The 20229-nt window shown below is 36.0% G+C and overlaps 2 protein-coding genes across 3 annotated transcripts; one reads left to right on the top strand and one right to left on the bottom strand.

Annotated features, from left to right (window-relative positions):
- Positions 1-4753: 4753 nt before the first annotated feature.
- LOC107789424 (ATP-dependent Clp protease ATP-binding subunit ClpA homolog CD4B, chloroplastic) lies at positions 4754-12680 on the top strand. The gene is made up of 10 exons (XM_016611229.2): positions 4754-5180; positions 7911-8482; positions 8721-8836; positions 8953-9075; positions 9146-9331; positions 9827-10042; positions 10293-10510; positions 10835-10910; positions 10995-11084; positions 11220-12680. The coding sequence occupies exons 2-10, from the start codon at positions 7918-7920 to the stop codon at positions 12399-12401; spliced, it is 2772 nt and encodes a 923-aa protein (XP_016466715.1). The 5' UTR covers positions 4754-5180; positions 7911-7917; the 3' UTR covers positions 12402-12680.
- An 842-nt stretch (positions 12681-13522) lies between these two features.
- Positions 13523-19407, bottom strand: LOC107789425 (auxin response factor 2B). Of its 2 annotated transcripts, none has more exons than XM_016611231.2 (14): positions 19193-19407; positions 18999-19114; positions 18286-18381; positions 18081-18137; positions 17794-17949; positions 17624-17708; positions 16790-16880; positions 16546-16710; positions 16329-16448; positions 16052-16127; positions 15794-15965; positions 14745-15664; positions 14474-14664; positions 13523-14348 (listed from the first exon to the last, which is right to left on the bottom strand). In XM_016611231.2, exons 1-14 carry the CDS (start codon positions 19251-19253, stop codon positions 14171-14173), a joined length of 2484 nt encoding a protein of 827 aa, XP_016466717.2. In that variant the 5' UTR covers positions 19254-19407; the 3' UTR covers positions 13523-14170. The 2 variants fall into 2 exon arrangements, with proteins under 2 accessions (XP_016466717.2, XP_016466716.2); XM_016611230.2 differs by having other exon boundaries at positions 14745-15685; positions 19193-19398.
- Between the last annotated feature and the right edge of the window lie 822 nt (positions 19408-20229).

The following is a 20229-nucleotide window of genomic DNA, read 5'->3' as shown; positions in this document are numbered from 1 at the left end:
TAAGGATAGCTAGAGTGATTTATTTTAAATCTTATCCATTTGGACGGTGTAAAGAAATACATACATAATTAGGTAAGCAAACTATCTATATATTTAAACTAAGTACGAGTTGATAACTAGAAAAGGAAGACAATATTTTTTGTGTGAGGCCGATGTTCCTCACTTTTCTTACCTTATTTTTTGGGATGCTAAATAGCTTGTTGGAATTGATTGATCAAATTACGTGATCGTGCAATAATATTTTTAATATTTCCATGGATAAAACTTAAATTCTTTTTTTTCAGCAACCTAAAAGTAAAAGTGAACACAGGGAGTACAAAATTTATTTTTTTTAATCATTTGAAAATAGAATTTTTATTGGGTGAAAATCATCCAACTATGCCTTAAAAATCAAACACATCCTCCAGTATTGAACAATTATCGTTTTCATCCTCCTACCTCAACCTCCGGCGATTGACCAGCAACTTTGGAATAGTTGACTGATCATTAAAAGGGTTAAGATGTAATTTCAGTTATATTCTCAATTAATAAATACCTTAATTAATCTTATACATCAATTTACCCCACACGTCTCCTCCGTTCGTCCTCATCATCCGTCCATTGGAAATTTTCACCTTCAATTCCATTGACTTTTTCATCCATTATGATTAAATTCATATGGATCTCTTTATTTTCCAAAGCCCTATACATATTAAATAACATCTTTAAATTCATATCATCAGTCAATTTCATTGTGATATCATGCTACAGCATTATGAGCATCTTCCAACAGATCTAATATTCCATAATGATTATCACCGACATTGAAGACATGATAGCACACTCCAAGACAATGCACCAATAAGTTGAATAACATCTCTGGGAATGATAAAATAGTCAATAGGTTAAATATATTTGATCTTTTCAAAATAGAAAAAAAAATCTCAGACTAAGAAAAGCTTCGCACACATATATCAGTTGCACAAAGACTCTAACAATCCCCTAATATTATAAACCAATCACATTAACATAAAATCAAGTAAAAAATATTTTTAATTTAAAATAAAGTTATAACAATCTAGACAAGCAAGATGTCTATGTAACAGAATCAAAAAATAAAATTGTTATCTCTAACTTTCAAAGTGAAAGAAAGTAAATCATAGTGCTAGTAAAAGTAAAAACGATGAGTTCTCTTACTGTAATTTAGAACGCTGAAAAGAAAAATTAAAGCTAAGGGTTAAAGGTTTGTTCTCTGAAAAGATGAATTAAGGAGGACAATTATTTGGGCGTTTGAGTTACTTAACGGAGAAGACGTATGGGGTAAATTGATGTATAAGATTAATTAGGGTATGTATTAATTGAGAATATAACTGAAATTATATCTTATCACTTTTAATGATCGGTCAACTATTCCAAAGTTGTCGGTCAATCACCGGAGGTTGAGGTAGGAGGATGAAAACGATAATTGTTCAATACTGGAGGATGTATTTGATTTTTAAGAAATAGTTGGAGGACTAAAATCATTTTCACCCATTTTTATTGAATAAAAGTAAATTATAAAAACATATTTAAAATTTAATATAAACTAGTATTAAGAATTTGAATCAACAAATAAATTATTTTCTTTAATATTGAGAATAAATAATTAAGTATTTAAATTAACTAATAAGCAAGATAATACAATTTCATTATTTTTCAAATTTATCATATACGTAAAGTTATTTTGAAGTTGATATAAATCTTAAAGTACATAACTTTGTTAGACTACTGGCGATAAAAGAAATAAGAAAATAGAACAAAATTGTTATAGTATTAAGAGTTAATTTGGTTAAAATGCAAACTTGAAGAAATGACAAAAGACAAAATACATTCTAACCGAGTTATCATTAATTATTTTTCTTTAGTTTTCATCAATTACAATAAATGGTCCTCTATAGTCATTTATAATTAATACTAGTTTCTCCTTGCACGTGTATGCCGAATCATGAAGTCAACAATTTTGTATTGACTAAATAATTATACTTGAAAAATAAAGTACATGTGAAGATTAATATGAACTCTCGGATTGTGACTTGTCTGTTGAGGGTCAAAGTAAATGGATATCGTTTGAATCTACAAAAATGGACAAGAAAAATATAATTAAATTAAAAAAATTACTTATTTTTTAATTTTACGAGGTACAAAATATAATAAAGTGTGTTTCACCTAATAGCTCCTTATAGCCGATATTTCTGGCGTATGTTCCTTTTATTCATTAAGGTTGCTCTGTCATGACGAGGACATAGAGTTAAAATTATTGATGTTTGTAGCTCGATAACATTAAATTAACATATATTTTTAACCAACACAAATGATAAAATTGTGACGACATGCTATTTATTTATTCTAAACTCACATTATTTACAATACTATTATAATGGTTACTGTGGAGTATTACTTATTATTTATTATGAAATGCTTTTACGTTTTTCTTCCTTGAGGTTGAAGGCATATTTAGTTATTCCTAGTTGACGTTCCTTGAGCTTTCCTTTCACACGTTTATTAATTGAATTAGTCTACATTTATTATCTAATGTAACTCTTCATAATTTTACGATAACTAATAGCAACGAGGAAGCTGTCTAATGTAAGCTAGGTTCTTGTATTGATTTAAGAAATTTATTAATTTTCTTAAGGGTATTATAGTCTCTTAGTTTTATAGGGTCATTTAGGTCTTTTAACTTTCACTCTAGGCCTTCACTATAATATAGTGGATGTGATGATTAGTCATTTTTAGACTTTAGATTGTTGCCTAACCTTATTTTTTATAAACTATATGACCAACCACTTCATTCCCAAATCTCTAAAAGAATAAAAAAATTATTTTATTTAAATTTTGTTAAACTAAAAAATATTTATTGCTTTAGTATCTTTTACCACAAAAAAAGAAGATGATTATTATCTTATGATTGCAAAAAGGAATTGATCAACGATTATTAATTCCTTAATTTATTAATTCCTGCAATTGAGAAGCTGAAAATTAGTCTTAGCTGGAGGTTCAGGGAAGTTAAGTTTTTATTTTTTGTAATTACGATTGTACGTTCGAAAAAAAATAGAACAATTTTAAAAGACAAAGAAACTGAAGAATGTACTATGTTCTAATTTCGACTTTTTTTTTTCTTTTCTAATTTCGACTTTGTTCTTTTGCCTCTATATCTCATTTTTATATTCCATTTTAGCATGGTAACCCGCATCTTGCAATCTTAATTCGATAATTGCTATGTTTGAGTGTCGATTATAAAGTTCAATATGGCGGCTACTACTGTAACCTACCCCGTGCTAATTGGTTAATTTATGAGTATAAATATTGAGATTATAACTTATAATTCAAGCTATAGCGAATTTGAATTTGCTGTCGCTTCGAGTTTTTTGGGATATTAACTTTTTTTTTATGTCAATGATCAAATATGCATTTTAACTAACCTTGTAACATGATAGTGGCATCTTGTTGTATGTGGCTTGAACTATTCTTGTTTCAATTGAAATTTATTAAATAAAATTTGGCTACAAAAATTATTAAAGAAAGTTTTAAAAAGGTTGATTATTAGAGGATGAAATAGGCATTTGAAAAATTCAATTAAGATAAGAATAATTCAAGCCACAAACACTTCTCAACCCTTGTAAAAGCTAACCTTGTGACCAGATAAATACGTCTTCTCAACACCTGTAATTGAAAAATGGCCACTATTATGAACTTTTAAATTTTACAGGTAAATATCAAAACAATGACTATTTTTCAATTATAAAGTTGAAAAGTGATTAGTCTGTCTTATTACTAGAACTGATGTTACTATTGGACACAATATAAGCCTGATATTTGTAGGTTTTGAATAGGCTTTTTGTTACATGTTTTGACTATCTAACCATTTGAAGCCTCATTCCCCAATAGGCCATAACTCTTGCAAAATAAACACACAAGAACAAAAACAAAAATATATAAATCTCCCCAAAGTTTGATGAATTTGTAATTAGCTAAAAAACAAAAACAAAGTGCCCATATCCATTTTGTCTTTGACATCAAATGGGCCCATAAACCTCAAAAGTTCCAAAAGAATGCAAGCATATTTGACTTTCCAAGCTTTATTGAACGTTGACAATGGAGAGAAATGCTTCTAATTATTAGTGGGAAATGTTTTTTCTTGAGAAATCTATATTTTTGAATATTTTCTAGTATTTGTGTGTATATAAAATAGAGGTAAACATATAATAGGCATGGAAAACTTTATCTTTTTCAAGTGTTTATTTGCATAGTAAAGTAGATAATATCCGATAATAGTACAAGATTAATGAAGAATATGAGAATACCCCAACTTCGAAAGAATAAAGCATAATATTTTTGCCAGTATTAAAATTTTATAAAAGGTAACTATTTCGGTCTTATAGGTAAATTTATATAAAAGTTTTGAAAAATATTGTCTTCCATAGTAAATGATAGTTAAAGATATTATTAGTTGTATACGAAAAAACTTTGAACAATATCATGATCATATCCGTTGAATAACTTGAGTAATCGGAGAATGACAATTAGACACTACAATAATAAAGCCTCGTCAACCGAGCATACTATTGAAAGAATCTTTTTGCTAAAGTAAAACTATAATGGTTAGTCTTACATAAACTAGGAAAATTTTAATGAAATTTTTTCTTAATAAATTAACAACGACTAGTACTGGTTAAAGAAAGTAAGACTACGTAGTTTCACTTTTATTGATAGTCTAACGACTTTTGTCAATACCATATTACTCAAAAATTAATTAGAAGAAACCTTTTATAATGCCACAATCCTTTCCATTGGATGGGAGAATGATAATTGAACAAATATAAACACAACGAACATAAGTTAATTTCCCCTTTTTTTTGTGCTAAATTATATTTTATTCTGGTAAAAATTATTTCCAATAATAAAAATAATTACTTGTGAAAAGAGAGGCAATACTTCTTTCTATAATAAAGTATTTAATACTACTCCTTCACACTGTGTGTTAATAAAAGGGGTAGATAAGATTATTTATCATCCACTATTATCTATATAAAAACAAATACCCTTCTCCTCTTCTCCAATCCAGTGGCCCTAATCCAATTTTCCTCTAAACCCATCTTCTCCTTCCTTCTATTTTCTTCTATCTCCCAGATTCTTCTTGGGACTACAGTAGTAATATTCAGGTTCTGATTCTTTTTACCTATTTTTTTCTATGCGTATATGTGTTAATGATATATTGAAGTTTGGGATAATTTATAGTTTGGTGTTTGGGTTTCTGTTTATTTGTTTGAAATTTTGAGCTACTTAATCAGTTTAGTCTATCAAGAGTTGTACTCGTCAAATTCTTGCTAATTGAGTGTAAAGTTTGTACCTTTTTAGCTGTTTTTTGTTTATTTGAGTTGCTTTGAGCTGTTTTTTTTTAATTATTTTATTTTGTTGTATTCTTTTTTTTCCACTTGTTCCTTAGCTAACTTTTTCTAATTTCCCTTTGTAAATCAAACATAGGGGTAAAGGTAAGTTTTTGAGAACTACTAGTTTTGGAAAATTTTTAATCTGTGTCTTAAAAGATAAGTAGTAGTTTTTTAATGATGACAAATTATTGAGTATTAGAATGAAATGGGCCAAATCAAATTAAGTTGGGACTGAAGCATAGTTGATTGATTGAGTTTGAAAATGAATATGTAAAAATGTGTCTTCAGTTTGTATTAATTGCACTTTGTTAACATTTAGGAGCTTCGTTTGAACATATATTGAGTATTAGAATGAGATGGGGCTAAACCGGAGCAAAGCGGATAGTGAGGATCCATATAGCTGACACCAACTAGTTTGGGTTGAGGTTTAGTAGTTGTAGTATTCATGGTAGATTTTTAGCTCGTTTGTGAAGTGCCTGTCTTTATAAGGATATGAGGTAGCTCAACCCTTTAAAAACTCTATTAAGCACTTCACAAGGTCGTGGTTGGCTTGCTGCGGATTTTAACTTCCAGACTCACCCCTTAACTAAATACTCAAAAGTATTTAATTCTCAGGTGGTATTTAGGATCACCTTGTGTATCTGGGGCTATCTTGAGGGAATGGATGTTTCACTTGAAGTTTTGTTAAAAACCATTTTCTAGAGCTAAAGATCCCTTCTTAGTTGGTTCTGATTTCCAGCACACGGGAATGTCATCCCATTTACATTCAGATTTACTTATTCTGCTGCCTGATTTCTCTATGAAAAATTCCGGATTACAAAGAAACCAAAGAGCATCCGAAGGGGTTGAAAATACTTCTGGAAGTTAAGAGGAATTGAGTTTCCTATACAGCACCAATGAGATATAAAGTTAGAGGATTGGGTACATTTTGGAGAGAATAATATTTATTTCCTACATTCGTGTGTGTGTGTGTGTGTGTATATATATATATATATATATATATATATATATATATATATATACCTAAGAATTCTTCCCTTTCAGATCAATGAAGTTAATACATATATGTGTGTGTGTGTGTCTGTTTGCTAGCCTGCTTAATGAGTCTAGTCGGCTAGCACCCTCCTCCTACTTAAAGGAGTCTAGTAGGGTTTTGTATGTGTTGTCAACCCAAATCCCCAATTTCTTCCCTCTCCTCTACAGTTTGCTGATATCCCCGGATTTCTTCTCCTTCCTTTGCATTTCACCCAGTTCCCCATGTTTTGCATATTAGTTTCCTAGCATTGTTTGTTGTCAATTTATTATAATGCAGCAATGTTGAATAACTTGAATAGACTTCAGCTACATCCAGATGGAGTTTAACTAAAACCAAAGGATTGAACCAAGCTTTTGTAGTCCAAAGTTTTGTCCTTTCACTTCTCGTCTACTCCTAATACTTTCTCTAACAAATTCAGCCGTAACCACCGTCATTTTTTCTGTGGTAAATTCACCTTCCCCAATATTAATTCCCATTTCCCCCTACCCGACCCAACTTCTCCGTCTTCACAAGAACAACGTTGCGCATTTGTCTTATTACCTTGGACTGTGGCTCCTCATATTTGTTACTTCATATCGACCTTGTTCTTCACTCTTCTTCCTTCTTTCTTGTCGTGTACTCTTGTTCACTTTGTTAGGATTTTGTTTATACTGAAACTGATGAGTTGAACTAAATTGGGTTATTAGTTTTATGGGCCTTTAAGTGGTCTATCTAGGGTTTTCCAAGAGCTTGAATTTTGAATAATTTGATGGAAATTAGTGAAGTTTTTTTATCACTCCAAATATCAGAGGAACAGGGGATAGTCGGTACAAAATGGTGTTGAGTTTAACTTTTTTATAGAGACCAAAAAGCCTGCCCTATCAGTATGTTGCAACAACCTATTAGGGGCATATAAAGAAGATGAAAAATGGGGACGATGGTACAACGCTAACCTACTACAGCCATGTGGTTAGTTAGCAAAACCCACGTGTGTGTGTGAGAGTGTATATTCTCATATTTGTTCAATCTATCCATGGAACATTGGCTACTCAATCCTGGATTGTGCTGTTACTACTCGGCAGTCGCGTAGTGTTTCAGCTCTTATATCTAGGAAGCTAGACTATATTTGGTTTATATGACATCGAATCATGTCTCAGACTTATGGTTCGTATTCTGTTACAATGATTTTATAATCATGCATTAACTTCTGTCGAGTATGTATACTATTTCTCTACTTTTTCTGGGAAATTCTGTGTTTCAGTTATCACTCTTCTCCTTGCACCGTGCCTATATTTTTTAGCTTCCTCTGGATCAAAAGATATGAACCTTCACCTGGTATCAGGTTTTTGAATTGATAATTGGTGGATGTCTGCTGATTTATCTTTCAATTGTGACATTGCATACTATTATCTGAAGGCATCTGGAAGATCTGGTATTTTTTTTATATCAGAAGAGAGCTTTTCTGATTATTACTTTATCCTGGGCAGGTCCATCATGGCTAGAGCTTTAGTTCAGTCGACAAACATCCCATCGTCAGTTGCTGGCGAAAGGACGACAAAATTCAATGGATCTGGGAAAACAAACAGAACTGTTAAAATGCTATGCAGTGCACAATCTCCTTCGCTAAGGCTGCGGGATTTTTCAGGATTGCGAGGATGCAATGCAATAGATACACTAGTTAGATCTGGACAAACTCTCCAATCCAAGGTAGCAGCTGCAACTTCTGTCAGACGACCACGAGGTTGCCGATTTGTACCAAAAGCAATGTTTGAGCGCTTCACAGAGAAGGCCATAAAAGTCATTATGCTTGCACAAGAAGAGGCCAGACGACTTGGTCACAATTTTGTTGGCACAGAGCAGATTCTGTTGGGTCTTATTGGTGAGGGAACTGGTATTGCTGCTAAGGTTCTTAAATCCATGGGAATTAATTTGAAAGATGCTCGTGTGGAAGTGGAAAAGATAATTGGACGGGGTAGTGGATTTGTTGCTGTTGAGATCCCTTTTACGCCTCGTGCCAAGCGTGTTTTGGAACTCTCTCTGGAGGAGGCCCGCCAACTAGGTATCCTTATTTTACTGTCAATATCTGTTGAATGACCTTTGAGACTTGCCATAAAGATGGTTCTCCTGTTGAGTCTGATTCTCATGTTGCTTCATTAACAGCTTTGGTTATCGTTCTGTACCAAATTGGAGTTGTTAAAATATCATGATTTTTTGCTTGCCTTTCTAGTGTCCTACATGCACCAACGCGGTTGTTAGTTAAAATATTTAATCAATTTATTAACTGGTTGTTAATTCAGGGCATAACTATATTGGTTCGGAACACTTGCTACTTGGGTTGCTACGTGAAGGTGAAGGTGTGGCTGCCCGTGTCCTTGAAAATTTGGGCGCTGACCCCAGTAACATCCGCACTCAGGCAAGTAGTAAATCTCACATGCTTCCTCTGAGTAGTTTTATATTCTACTTTGAGTGCAGTTTAATTTCTTGACTTCATTGTAATCAGAGCTTATTGGTTCTTTTTTCTGAAAATAGGTGATCCGAATGGTTGGAGAGAGTAATGAGGCTGTTGGTGCTAGCGTTGGAGGTGGAAGTTCTGGCCAAAAAATGCCTACACTGGAGGAGTACGGAACAAATTTGACAAAGTTAGCTGAAGAGGTAACTTCAAAAGTATATTTATAATATGAGTGGACACTTTTCAATAATTTGAGTTAATGCTGTTTTTTAGGGGAAATTAGATCCTGTTGTTGGAAGACAACTGCAAATTGAACGGGTCACTCAAATCTTGGGTCGGCGGACTAAGAACAACCCTTGTCTTATTGGAGAACCAGGTGTTGGCAAAACAGCTATTGCTGAGGGTCTGGCACAAAGAATTGCAAACGGTGATGTCCCTGAAACAATTGAGGGGAAGAAGGTACGCCATTTGTGATAACTTGCAGATTGTGATGTTTATCTGTGTCCTTTCTTCTACCAGTTGTCGCATAGTATGGTGGCTCCAGAAGCTGAGCTACTGTCGTGCTGGTCCAGTCTAGTCTGCTTTTTTATTCACAAGGATTAGGTTCAAATGAATGTGCATGCTGTCTCCCTAAATTGAAAGATTTCAAAATCATTTTCCTTGTATCTTCATGTTTTCTTGAAATTTAGATATATATTTTTATGTGATACTTTCTCTTGGCTTATTTCTATTTAGTAGATGGATTTATGGATCTATGTTTCTAACTAATTGAACAAAAACGATTTTAGCATCCCTGTTGAACTTAATTCTTAGCTCAAGCTAAAGTGAGCTCAAGTAATAAGGTTCAAACCTATTTGTGCAAAACTCATATATCTGGAATTAGGCTGGATATTTCGTGCATGATGCAGCTACTTTTCTTCGTGTCCTTAAGAGTCACTTTTGGGTAATGATTAGGTGATAACTCTTGATATGGGTTTGCTTGTTGCTGGGACAAAATACCGTGGAGAGTTTGAGGAAAGGCTAAAGAAGCTGATGGAGGAAATCAAACAGAGTGATGAAATAATACTATTTATCGATGAAGTGCACACCTTGATCGGAGCTGGAGCAGCGGAGGGGGCCATCGATGCTGCAAACATCTTGAAACCTGCCCTAGCTCGAGGTGAACTACAGGTTAGTTATCCTGGTTGCCTTGTTCTTCTCTTTCTGTCCTTTCTGGAATTTAAAAACGAGAATTATGAATATTTCTTAAGGACAATCTAATGCTCTAGATGATATATCATTGTGTTAACATGCATTTTTCCTGGCACAACCCCATAAGAAGGTCAAAATTATATTTACCTACTCAATATGTGAACTAAACGGGGGAATTTTTTTTATCTCCAAGTACCAACTCAATAGTATTTACTTGGCTTCTTGTCAGTGTATTGGAGCTACCACACTAGATGAATACCGAAAGCATATTGAGAAAGATCCTGCATTGGAGAGGCGATTCCAGCCAGTTAAGGTCCCTGAACCTACTGTTGATGAAACCATTCAGATTCTGAAAGGGCTTCGTGAGAGATATGAGATTCATCACAAGCTTCGTTACACTGACGAGGCATTAGAGGCTGCTGCCCAGCTCTCATACCAGTACATCAGGTATCTAATATATATCCTTTTTATTTTTCTCGCTTTGGGTTGTCGATGCATTGCTACCTTGAAGAAATGTGTTTCGCTTAACCGCGTTTGTTTGTACACATAAAGTTCAACTTAGTTTATGATAGTAAAATGTGATAATAAAGGTTGGTATTTTTCCTTTTTCATTTTCTTTTGGTTTATCAGTATCTAATTACGTTCTATGCTTATTTCTGTCCTGAAAAAAACTTATCATTGATTCCGTGATATTGATTTTACTGTATCTGTTGTATCTTTTCCTCATTCTGCAACACGATACATCTTTTCACTTGCATCTTCGGATTTCAGTGACCGTTTTCTGCCTGATAAAGCAATTGACTTGATTGATGAAGCTGGTTCTCGTGTTCGACTTCGCCATGCACAGGTACCGAATTCTCCTTAATCTCTATTATAATCTGTCATTGCTCTATTATTTGCAGAGTGACAATGCTTTGTTGTTGCCTTCCAGCTCCCTGAGGAAGCAAAAGAGCTTGAGAAAGAGCTTCGTCAAATCACAAAGGAGAAGAATGAAGCTGTCCGCGGTCAAGATTTCGAAAAGGTACAGAGTCTTTTACGTACATCTAATTAATCCCTTTAAAATGCGTGCTTTCTTATCAATAGCGTTGAACTATTTTCTTATCAAGTATTCTAATTGTAGAATTTCCTAATTATATGGATTTGAATTAATGGACAGGCTGGGGAATTACGTGATAGAGAAATGGATCTTAAGGCACAGATCACGGCCCTCATAGACAAAAACAAAGAGATGAGCAAGGCTGAAAGTGAGGCTGGAGATACAGGTCCGCTTGTGACTGAAGCAGATATTCAGCACATTGTCTCTTCTTGGACTGGCATCCCTGTTGAGAAGGTCTCGACTGACGAATCTGATCGCCTCCTAAAAATGGAAGAAACACTTCACACTCGAATCATTGGCCAGGATGAAGCTGTCAAAGCCATTAGTCGTGCCATTCGACGTGCGCGGGTTGGGCTCAAGAATCCCAACCGGCCTATTGCTAGTTTCATCTTTTCTGGTCCAACTGGTGTTGGGAAGTCAGAACTGGCAAAGTCACTGGCTGCATATTACTTTGGTTCTGAAGAAGCAATGATCCGGCTTGATATGAGTGAGTTTATGGAGAGACACACAGTCTCTAAGCTCATCGGATCACCCCCTGGTTATGTTGGTTACACAGAAGGTGGTCAACTGACTGAAGCCGTAAGGCGACGACCTTATACTGTTGTGCTCTTTGATGAAATTGAGAAGGCTCATCCCGATGTCTTCAACATGATGCTTCAAATTCTTGAAGATGGAAGGTTGACAGACAGCAAGGGGAGAACTGTCGATTTCAAGAACACACTTCTCATCATGACATCAAATGTTGGAAGTAGTGTGATAGAGAAAGGTGGCCGTCGTATAGGTTTTGATCTCGATTATGATGAGAAGGATAGCAGTTACAATCGTATCAAGAGCTTAGTGACTGAAGAATTGAAACAGTACTTCAGGCCTGAGTTTTTGAACAGATTGGATGAGATGATTGTATTCCGCCAGCTCACCAAGTTAGAGGTGAAGGAGATAGCTGATATCATGCTTAAGGAGGTATTTGAGAGGTTGAAAGGTAAGGAGATAGAACTTCAAGTGACAGAGAGGTTTAGAGATAGGGTGGTTGACGAAGGATACAACCCGAGCTACGGAGCACGGCCTCTGAGAAGAGCTATTATGAGACTGTTAGAGGACAGCATGGCGGAGAAAATGCTCGCAGGTGAGATCAAAGAAGGTGATTCGGTTATTGTGGACGTGGATTCAGACGGCAATGTGACTGTCCTCAATGGCAGTAGTGGTACTCCCTCAGACCCGGCTCCGGAGCCTATCCCTGTGTAGAACTAGTGATCATGTTTTAGAGTTCATTTCTGTTGGCCACTAAGGTTCCCTGGGCATATGAAGCAACTTGTGGATTTATCTTTGGGGACTCTGGGTAAGATCTTGCCACGTTGAGAAGGCAGCATCCTTTCCATGTTGAGCTTTAAGGATTTTACAAAAATATACGATGTTGGACTAATTGGATCAAGATTGTTGTTCTTCACAAGAAAGTGTTGTATTAGCTAGACACTCCTTACCAAAAACATATCTGATTTATTATAGGTGGCAGTTAACTCCTCAGCTTTGGTCTTGCTGTCCTCACTTGTGATTCTGTGATTTCCTTGCTTCTTTACCTCTTCTCGTTATATTTTGGCTCAGGTCACAATGGCCCAAGGGCTGATATAACAAAGATTCTGGCAAGGTTGCTTATGAATGTATTTCTCAGTCCTGCTAGTTTTGTATGTAATAAATGGTTGAACGGGTCTCTTCAAAACCCCACGTGCCACGTAATTGGCAGTCTTTCTTCAAAAATAATGACTTCTTACGCATTTAAAATAACTTTAGCAATGCTAAATTAGTAACATTCTTTTATAACAAATTCAGCAACATCTATCTGTTGTCCGAGATGTGAAGTTACAGGGAATCACATCAGATACTGAAAGAACTGTAGCGGGAGACTGGACACAAGATCCATGAACTATGATGCTTGTTTGGTGGCAGAATAGATTAACTTATCAATAGCCATTCAGCAATGCCTATGTGCAGCGCGAGATGAGTTCCAAATGAATCACCATCTGACTCTGAAAGAACAGTGGCTGGGTACAAGATCCATGAACATCTATGGTATCAATCCATGAACACCAAGGCCTCCAAATGCCCGCATTAATAAACTGTGTTCTGCACCCATGTCAATCAACAGAGCCAATTCTGTTTTGTCAGGGCAAGCTCTGGGCCTCCTGTACTCTGGTAACAAATGCACCAAAACGACCCCCTGAAGACTGTCGGTCCAAGCATTTGGGAGTTTACCCCTATTTGAATACATTGACAATGCCTATTATGGCTCCCTGATGTTTGCAAAAGGAGCTGGTAATATACGGGTGTCAACAAGGGGTTAAACGAAAGAGTAACTTGATCAATAAGAATTTTTTGTAATAACCAAATACTAATATCTTTACTTCAACTCCTATGATCAAAATTTGAATGATTACCAATACATGTTCAGCTGGACGACCACAACTGCAGATACAAAATATGTAGGGTACAAGAAGCGGCTGGATACCAGTAGGACATAAATTAACAGTAGACAAGGTATGCTGTATATCAACTTCTTATTTACATCTAGAGTTGCCAGGATAATTGTTAAAACTAGGTATATACATATCGAAATAAGCAAAAGGAAGACTATGACCAGGCTGATAATGTGTGTATACTGTGTGTATAGATAAGTCATCATAAGTTGGCTCCAAAAAGGGGTCGAAACTGCAAAATACAGAGAAGCTGCATCTATATGGAGAGACCAGACATCCCTAAGTTAAAAGGGACTTGATATGCCAGGTAACTACCTTCAGAAATCCCCAAAAAAGCAACAGCTGGGTGGATGTAGTCTTTTCGGCAGAATTTATAAACTTGTCAAGTTACTAGAAACTGCAGAAGGGCGACTGTCACCCCACATTCTCAGGACGAAGAGTAAGAGTAATAATAAAGCAGCAGCAAATAATAAGCAAACGGAGATTTCTTTTCCTTTTTTTCTTTTGCACTTTACTTTTCACTACCTCAACTAGGAGGACACGCTAAGAATCGTCAGGACTGGATTCAAAAGGAAGCTGCATATCCTTCACTTCTTTAGCATCAGAGCCTTCTGCAACAGAAGAATTGTCTTCACCTATTGAATTGAGAGACCCTGCGTTCATTCGCTGCACCTCTTCTTTCGTGTAGAGGAAAATCTTGCACACCATACCACAAAATTCTCTGTTTCACCAAAACCAACAGGTAAAAAAGCAGCATAAGAATCCAGATAACTGCAAAACTTAAGCACCATAAAGATAATCATCTTTCATCCTTTATGCATCACAAGAAAAGACGAAAGGACTTACTGCCATGGATCATCTCCAACAAGCATCATGTCACCCTCATCATCAGTATATACAACCAGCCAGTTCTTGTTCTGAGCCTTGAGCTCACCATTAAAATAAAAAAGGTGATCCAGTTCAGCTATCAATTCTTCATAGTTGTTGAACTTTGCAAGATCCACAGACCTTCCAAGGGCTGTGCCATGTTTATGAACCTGCATTTATAATAACCCAAATGATTAACGCTTCACAAAATGTCACAAGCCAAAGTTAAGCCAAATGACTAGGTGTAAACCTTGGTGCAACTCCTTGTTGAATTAGTAAGGCCTTTGCCCTCTCTATCTCGAGTACCAAGATGAGAGGTTTGGAATTGTTTCTCCTGATCATTAACTGTGATACCATCATCTAGTACCTTTGATCCCTTTGATTGCTCAGACCTTAGATCAGATTCAGTTGCAGGGAATTGATGATGTACACCAAAATGCATGTTACTTGCTGAGTCAATCGGTGAATTATTTCGCAACTTGACAGGAACTATGGAAGCAGAGTCACTTCGAAGGGGAATGCCAAATAGTTTGCAATTTCCCTCTTTGGGTTTCACGGCTTCAGGCTGTAGCGAAGCCATGGGTTTAGGCATCATTTCTCCAGAATGAGTGGACATCTGAATATAAGGCAACACAGATTGGGGCATTAACCAATTTCCCTGCTGATTGTCAATTCTATGACCAGGGAGGGTTGGATACTCGTTAAAACCACTACACTTAGATGTTTCCCGCATTTGATAAAGAGTATCACCCCCCTTCAATCCTGAATCCATCAGATTAAGTGAGAGACCAGAAGACGCTAGAGACCAGTGTTTTCTCAGTAAGCTGAATTCATTTTCCCTGTCCATTGCTTGTCGCTTCACCAAGCTAGCAGGAAGTGCTGTTTGGCCCCCAGTGGGTAAATGGAGCCCATGGGAGGAACTCACTTGCACCCCAAAACCTGATAATAGATCTGTAAAAGATGATTCAGGCCTCCCTAAAGGAAGCCATTTATCTGACAGACATCTCCTTGATGCAGAATGAACATCAGTCTTCCCATCATTCAGTGGCGGTGGCCATACAATTGGATTCTCAGAAGAATCTGACCCATTATTTTCTACGAAATTGCCTTTCAAGGTCGACATTTCTTGACCTTTTAAGACCCTTGAAAACCCACTGGCTTGTGAAGGGTCTGCAGTTATTTTGGATGAACCTTTAAGAAAGTGAAAGTGCCAGAAGTACATAACAAATACTCAGCTTGAAATGTAGATACAAAGGCAGTACAGGATATGAAATTCAAATATAAGGGTGAGTTATATACCTTCCCTAGTAAGAACAGAAGAATCAGGAGACGAGGGCAGAACATTTGATCGAGGCCTTTTTGGCCTTGGTATTGGAAGTGGATTAAGGGCAGGAGGGGTAAGAGCTGGCTCTATTTTCCAGGGTGAAACTTGGTCTGGCCTAGGAATAGCAGAACTTTCATCCCATCGAACCTTAAAAACGCATTCAAGAATGATACTTCAGTGCTATATATGGGAAAAAGATAACCAACCAGGAAAAAAGTGAAAGTAGATTCTACCTTCAGGCATCTCCATTTGGACTCAGGCCACCTTTTGGGGTCACCATCTTCAATGCCAACTATAGTGCCAGTAAACCTATAAGATTTTGGAGTAAACTACAAAATCAGGGGTTTTGAGAAAGGTAATTTGTTTACAACAAACCATCACCAAAATAATATGATTTTGATCTGAAAGCTCACAACACAAGTATGCTCGATTAATATCAAAGTCAAAACCACCTAGTATCGCATTTAATACTAAAGAAGGAAAATGCTCCTTCTAGTGATGCTAACATACCTCTGTTCTGGAGCTTCTTCACCTTCAAACCTCATTTTAAACCTCATGCCGATGGAGTAATTGTTTTTCACAGACTTCATATACTGGTCATATGGAACTATAAAATCAGCAGGGCTCGTCCTATAATACATAACGTTGGTCCAATCCTTTCATCATATAGATTTCAATTTAAGGAACAAGCTTAAACTAATTTCCCTTGGTTCTTCGAATCAGTTACCTTGGTTTGTAATACACTGTGAACATTGTTTTCGTCTGAATAGCATGCCAAGCTGTAGCAAGGACACCGAGATGCATGCTATGACTGGATATCACTGATGATGGAGCATTACCCTGCTGTCTCATGGCACGTCTGACTCCAACACGAAGCTCCCCGTTCTCACCTCTAACAGTAGAGTGTCCAACATTTCAGAAGTTAATGAACGCAAAAGAATGGAGAAAAGAGAAGGTATGCCAACGCTAACCTAAGAAATATGAATGCATCCCCAGCAACAAGCCTTTTCGAACTTACAAACACACTCCAACCACTCTGAAGAAGGTGCCTCCTAGGCTGGCCTGAGATTTGAATGATAGCATGAAAACAAAATGCAGGAAATGTAACAGGAACAACCAACTAATGCGTTGAAATAGCACCAGTTACATCAAGAAATAGTGCTCAACATTTTTAAAAGCAAATTCCCCATGCAAAATAGAAGGTTCAAAGGAAGGGGGTGAAAAGATCAATAAACACCATTAGTCACACAAGCAAAAAGAAAAAAAAAATATTCACAATTCTCTGAATCACACCAGCAAATTTATCTCTGAATCACACCAGCAAATTTATCTTCACCATCCCTCCTCCAGCAAGAAATCCAAGTGTCTGTTCCTCATCCTGAATCTATCTCATTGTTGAGAAATCATAACATTGTGTTGTTTCCTTGAGTTATTTATATAAAGCCCAAATACAATGACATGTAATTGGCTTATTACTAAAACACAAGGGATGCCCCTCCACATCCTAATCTTTGTCCAGATTTATGCCAAACTATCATCGGCTTAAAATTTTTCAAGGTTTCCAAAGTCGAGATTTATTGTCATTGATTCACAATATTCCAACTTTGTAATAGGCACGATTTATAAACAAACAAATTTTAACGAAGGTATGAAGACACAAATTAAATAGGCTATAATCTATGAAATAGCAATGTTGTGATGGTGCAACTTTATGTCTGCAAAGACTGACTCAAAAGGAACTGAAGGTGGTATATGTCACAAAATATAAAGGCACAAGGTGATTAAGAATGCATTAAACATCATACCCCGAAATATGTGCCTGAAGCGCCACTGATTTGCATGCAAATCTTTGGCCGCCAACTCCTGTGTTGGAGGTTGCCGAGACATATCCTATAACAAAATATTAACCACCATAAGCCGCTTACAATGTTCAAATACGGGCACAATAACTGTATTGAGAAACAGTTCTTCTGACCAGAGGAGGGAGGCATTCATCAGCATGCCGTCTCAGGACAGAAAAGCCTCCGTGAGTGCTGGTATCAGAGGCAGTTAGTGTCTTACAAAAAGAGTGCACATGGAATCGTGGTGGCGAAGGGGGCATCGGTTCCTTCGTAACTGCACTTTCATCTTGCTACAAAGAATATTCCATTAAATCAGATGTCCAACTCGAACATCAGAATTTAAAGCCTCAAAACGATGTAGGAACTTCAAAAAGAAAAAAAGAAATAACAAGTAATTCTTCGTTGCACATTGTAAACTTACATTTGGCTCTGGCATCAAAGTCAATTGTGCGTACACCTCATCAGTATCTGGTTCAGCCTGAGAACACAAATGAGTCAAAACGCTAGTACCAACAATGCAGAATCCTTAGTAGATTAGCATTCATCAAGAAAAGTTAACAAGGGAAAGCTAAGCTACACAACTCTTTGAGACACAACAAGACTTTGTATTCAACAGAAAAAGTTACCTTCAATAGGACGTTAATTACACGGCAGAGGATCTTAGAAGGAAGATTATATACTGGCATCTGCTGGTCTGAAACTTGATTGGTTGATGCTTCAACCTAGCATATAAACACATCAAATCACTCCAACCTCAAAGAATTAGTTATGACAACAACTAGCGCACCTAATTTTCCCTAGAGAACCCCTAATTTGCTTTACAATACAAATAATTCATGATTAGAAGGTATTGAATTGGGTGACCACCTTCTAAAAACTTAAGTTGATAAAGTGGTGACACATTTATTTATTACTCCCTCCATCCCAATTTACGTGGGGTAGACATTTGTGTAGCCATAAATCATTTCATCAAGGTAAAACGTAAAGTTTAAAGTATAATGTTTCTAAACATAGAAAGTCGATATTCTTTTTGGGATAAACTAAAACGTAAAGTATGCCACGTAAAATGGGACAGAGAGAGAAATTAATATCTTCAATACACCCCTTGACATGCAAGCCTAATACTTTTTCTTGAGTCAAGCATATGGAATTCGTTTTGATAATAAATGGTGGATCTTCTGAACTGATACTATGTTGAATTGTCTAACCACCTCATCAAAACCGACTAGGAATGGAGCAAAATGGATATGAAGCCTAGTTAATTCATTGATACAGTTATGGTTTACCAAATTAATTAAGCTCATAAACGGTTTTAAAAAGGACGTGTATAGACGCAAACCTGTTCAATATGACCTTGTGGGAAATAGAACACGAGCTCGCCTTCGCGTGGCACTGTCACAAGCGGACCTGCACATGCACGCCATAGCTCCGTGTACAACGCTCTCTCCGCATCAACTTTAAACACAAACAAACGCAAAAATCAAATTATGGAACAAATTACCATTAATTACAGAAAAAATCCACTAAAATTACCATTTCCGGCGCCGCCGGGAGCATTGCGGCCACTATCAGAAGCAGCCATTTCCGTACACATACTTCTCAACACAGATCTCTCATTCTCCGAACACAAAACTTCCTCTCTCTATATCAACAACTGTTATTTATATATCTTCAACGATTTTGGGGGTGAATTGATAATGTGAGGAGACGAAAGAGCTTATTCATGAACTGATGAAGAAAGCCTTTCATCATTTTAACCATGGTTAAATTTAAACTAGTGTTTGGAAACCGGCTACAGCCCGTGGAGTTTTGTTTTTAACCGGTTGAGAAGACGGTGGATGGGGGGACAATTAATAAAAGCGTCCGTTAGGTGCTGTCGAATGTCCATTGGTTTAGCAGTTAAAGACGTCTGACTTTGACGTTAATAGAAAGTTTGTTCTGTTTTATGAGAAGTGGCCCCGTCGTACTATTAACGGACAGAGTAGGATGGTGGGATTTTTCTCTTTTTTTACTCCAAAAATAGGATAAGCAGATTGTTACGACTTATTATGTCAAATTTAAATATAAGAAAAATATATTTAAAAAAAATTAGAAACTTTATCTTAAACATGTCATAATATTTATAATCAGCCCTTAAGTATTCTGTAAAATCAATCGCTGATACTTGCATCAAGCTACACTACCTACATATTTCGGACCCTACGTGAATGCGAGTTGCTTCATACATCGGACTGCTATTTTTTATTTTTAATCAGCTCTTATGTTGAGAGTATAAGTTCAATTATTTTTAAATTTAAAGGAATGTCGCTTCTTTTGAAATGGATTAATAAGGAAATAATGTGAATTTTTTTAATATTTTACTGTTAATTGAGTTCAACAATATTAAGTTGGTTGATGCATAACAACAATGTATTTGCTTTTTTTGTTTGTACATAAGTTTGGACTTAATGGACGTTTGGACATAAGAATTGCAAAATTTTAAAGGAGAAGTGAAAATAATATTTGAAAATTAGAGTTGTGTTTGGACATGAATATAATTTTGGGTTGTTTTTGAATTTTTGTGAATGATC

This window comes from Nicotiana tabacum, chromosome 15 (assembly GCF_000715075.1).
Source record: "Nicotiana tabacum cultivar K326 chromosome 15, ASM71507v2, whole genome shotgun sequence".
NCBI classification, from domain to species: domain Eukaryota; kingdom Viridiplantae; phylum Streptophyta; class Magnoliopsida; order Solanales; family Solanaceae; genus Nicotiana; species Nicotiana tabacum.
This window is presented reverse-complemented; position numbering and strand designations above follow the sequence as displayed.

Bases quoted from the DNA above. Each gene is read 5' to 3' on its own strand.
- LOC107789424 (XM_016611229.2), top strand. From the start codon at position 7,918: ATGGCTAGAGCTTTAGTTCAGTCGACAAACATCCCATCGTCAGTTGCT. The intron at 9,076-9,145 runs GTAACTTCAAAA...GCTGTTTTTTAG, and splicing joins TGACAAAGTTAGCTGAAGAG to GGGAAATTAGATCCTGTTGT. The intron at 10,511-10,834 runs GTATCTAATATA...TTCGGATTTCAG, and splicing joins CTCTCATACCAGTACATCAG to TGACCGTTTTCTGCCTGATA.
- LOC107789425 (XM_016611230.2), bottom strand. From the start codon at position 19,253: ATGTGTACGGAAATGGCTGCTTCTGATAGTGGCCGCAATGCTCCCGGC. The intron at 15,966-16,051 runs GTAGAATCTACT...TGCGTTTTTAAG, and splicing joins CCAAATGGAGATGCCTGAAG to GTTCGATGGGATGAAAGTTC. The intron at 15,686-15,793 runs GTATATAACTCA...ACTTTCTTAAAG, and splicing joins TTCTGTTCTTACTAGGGAAG to GTTCATCCAAAATAACTGCA.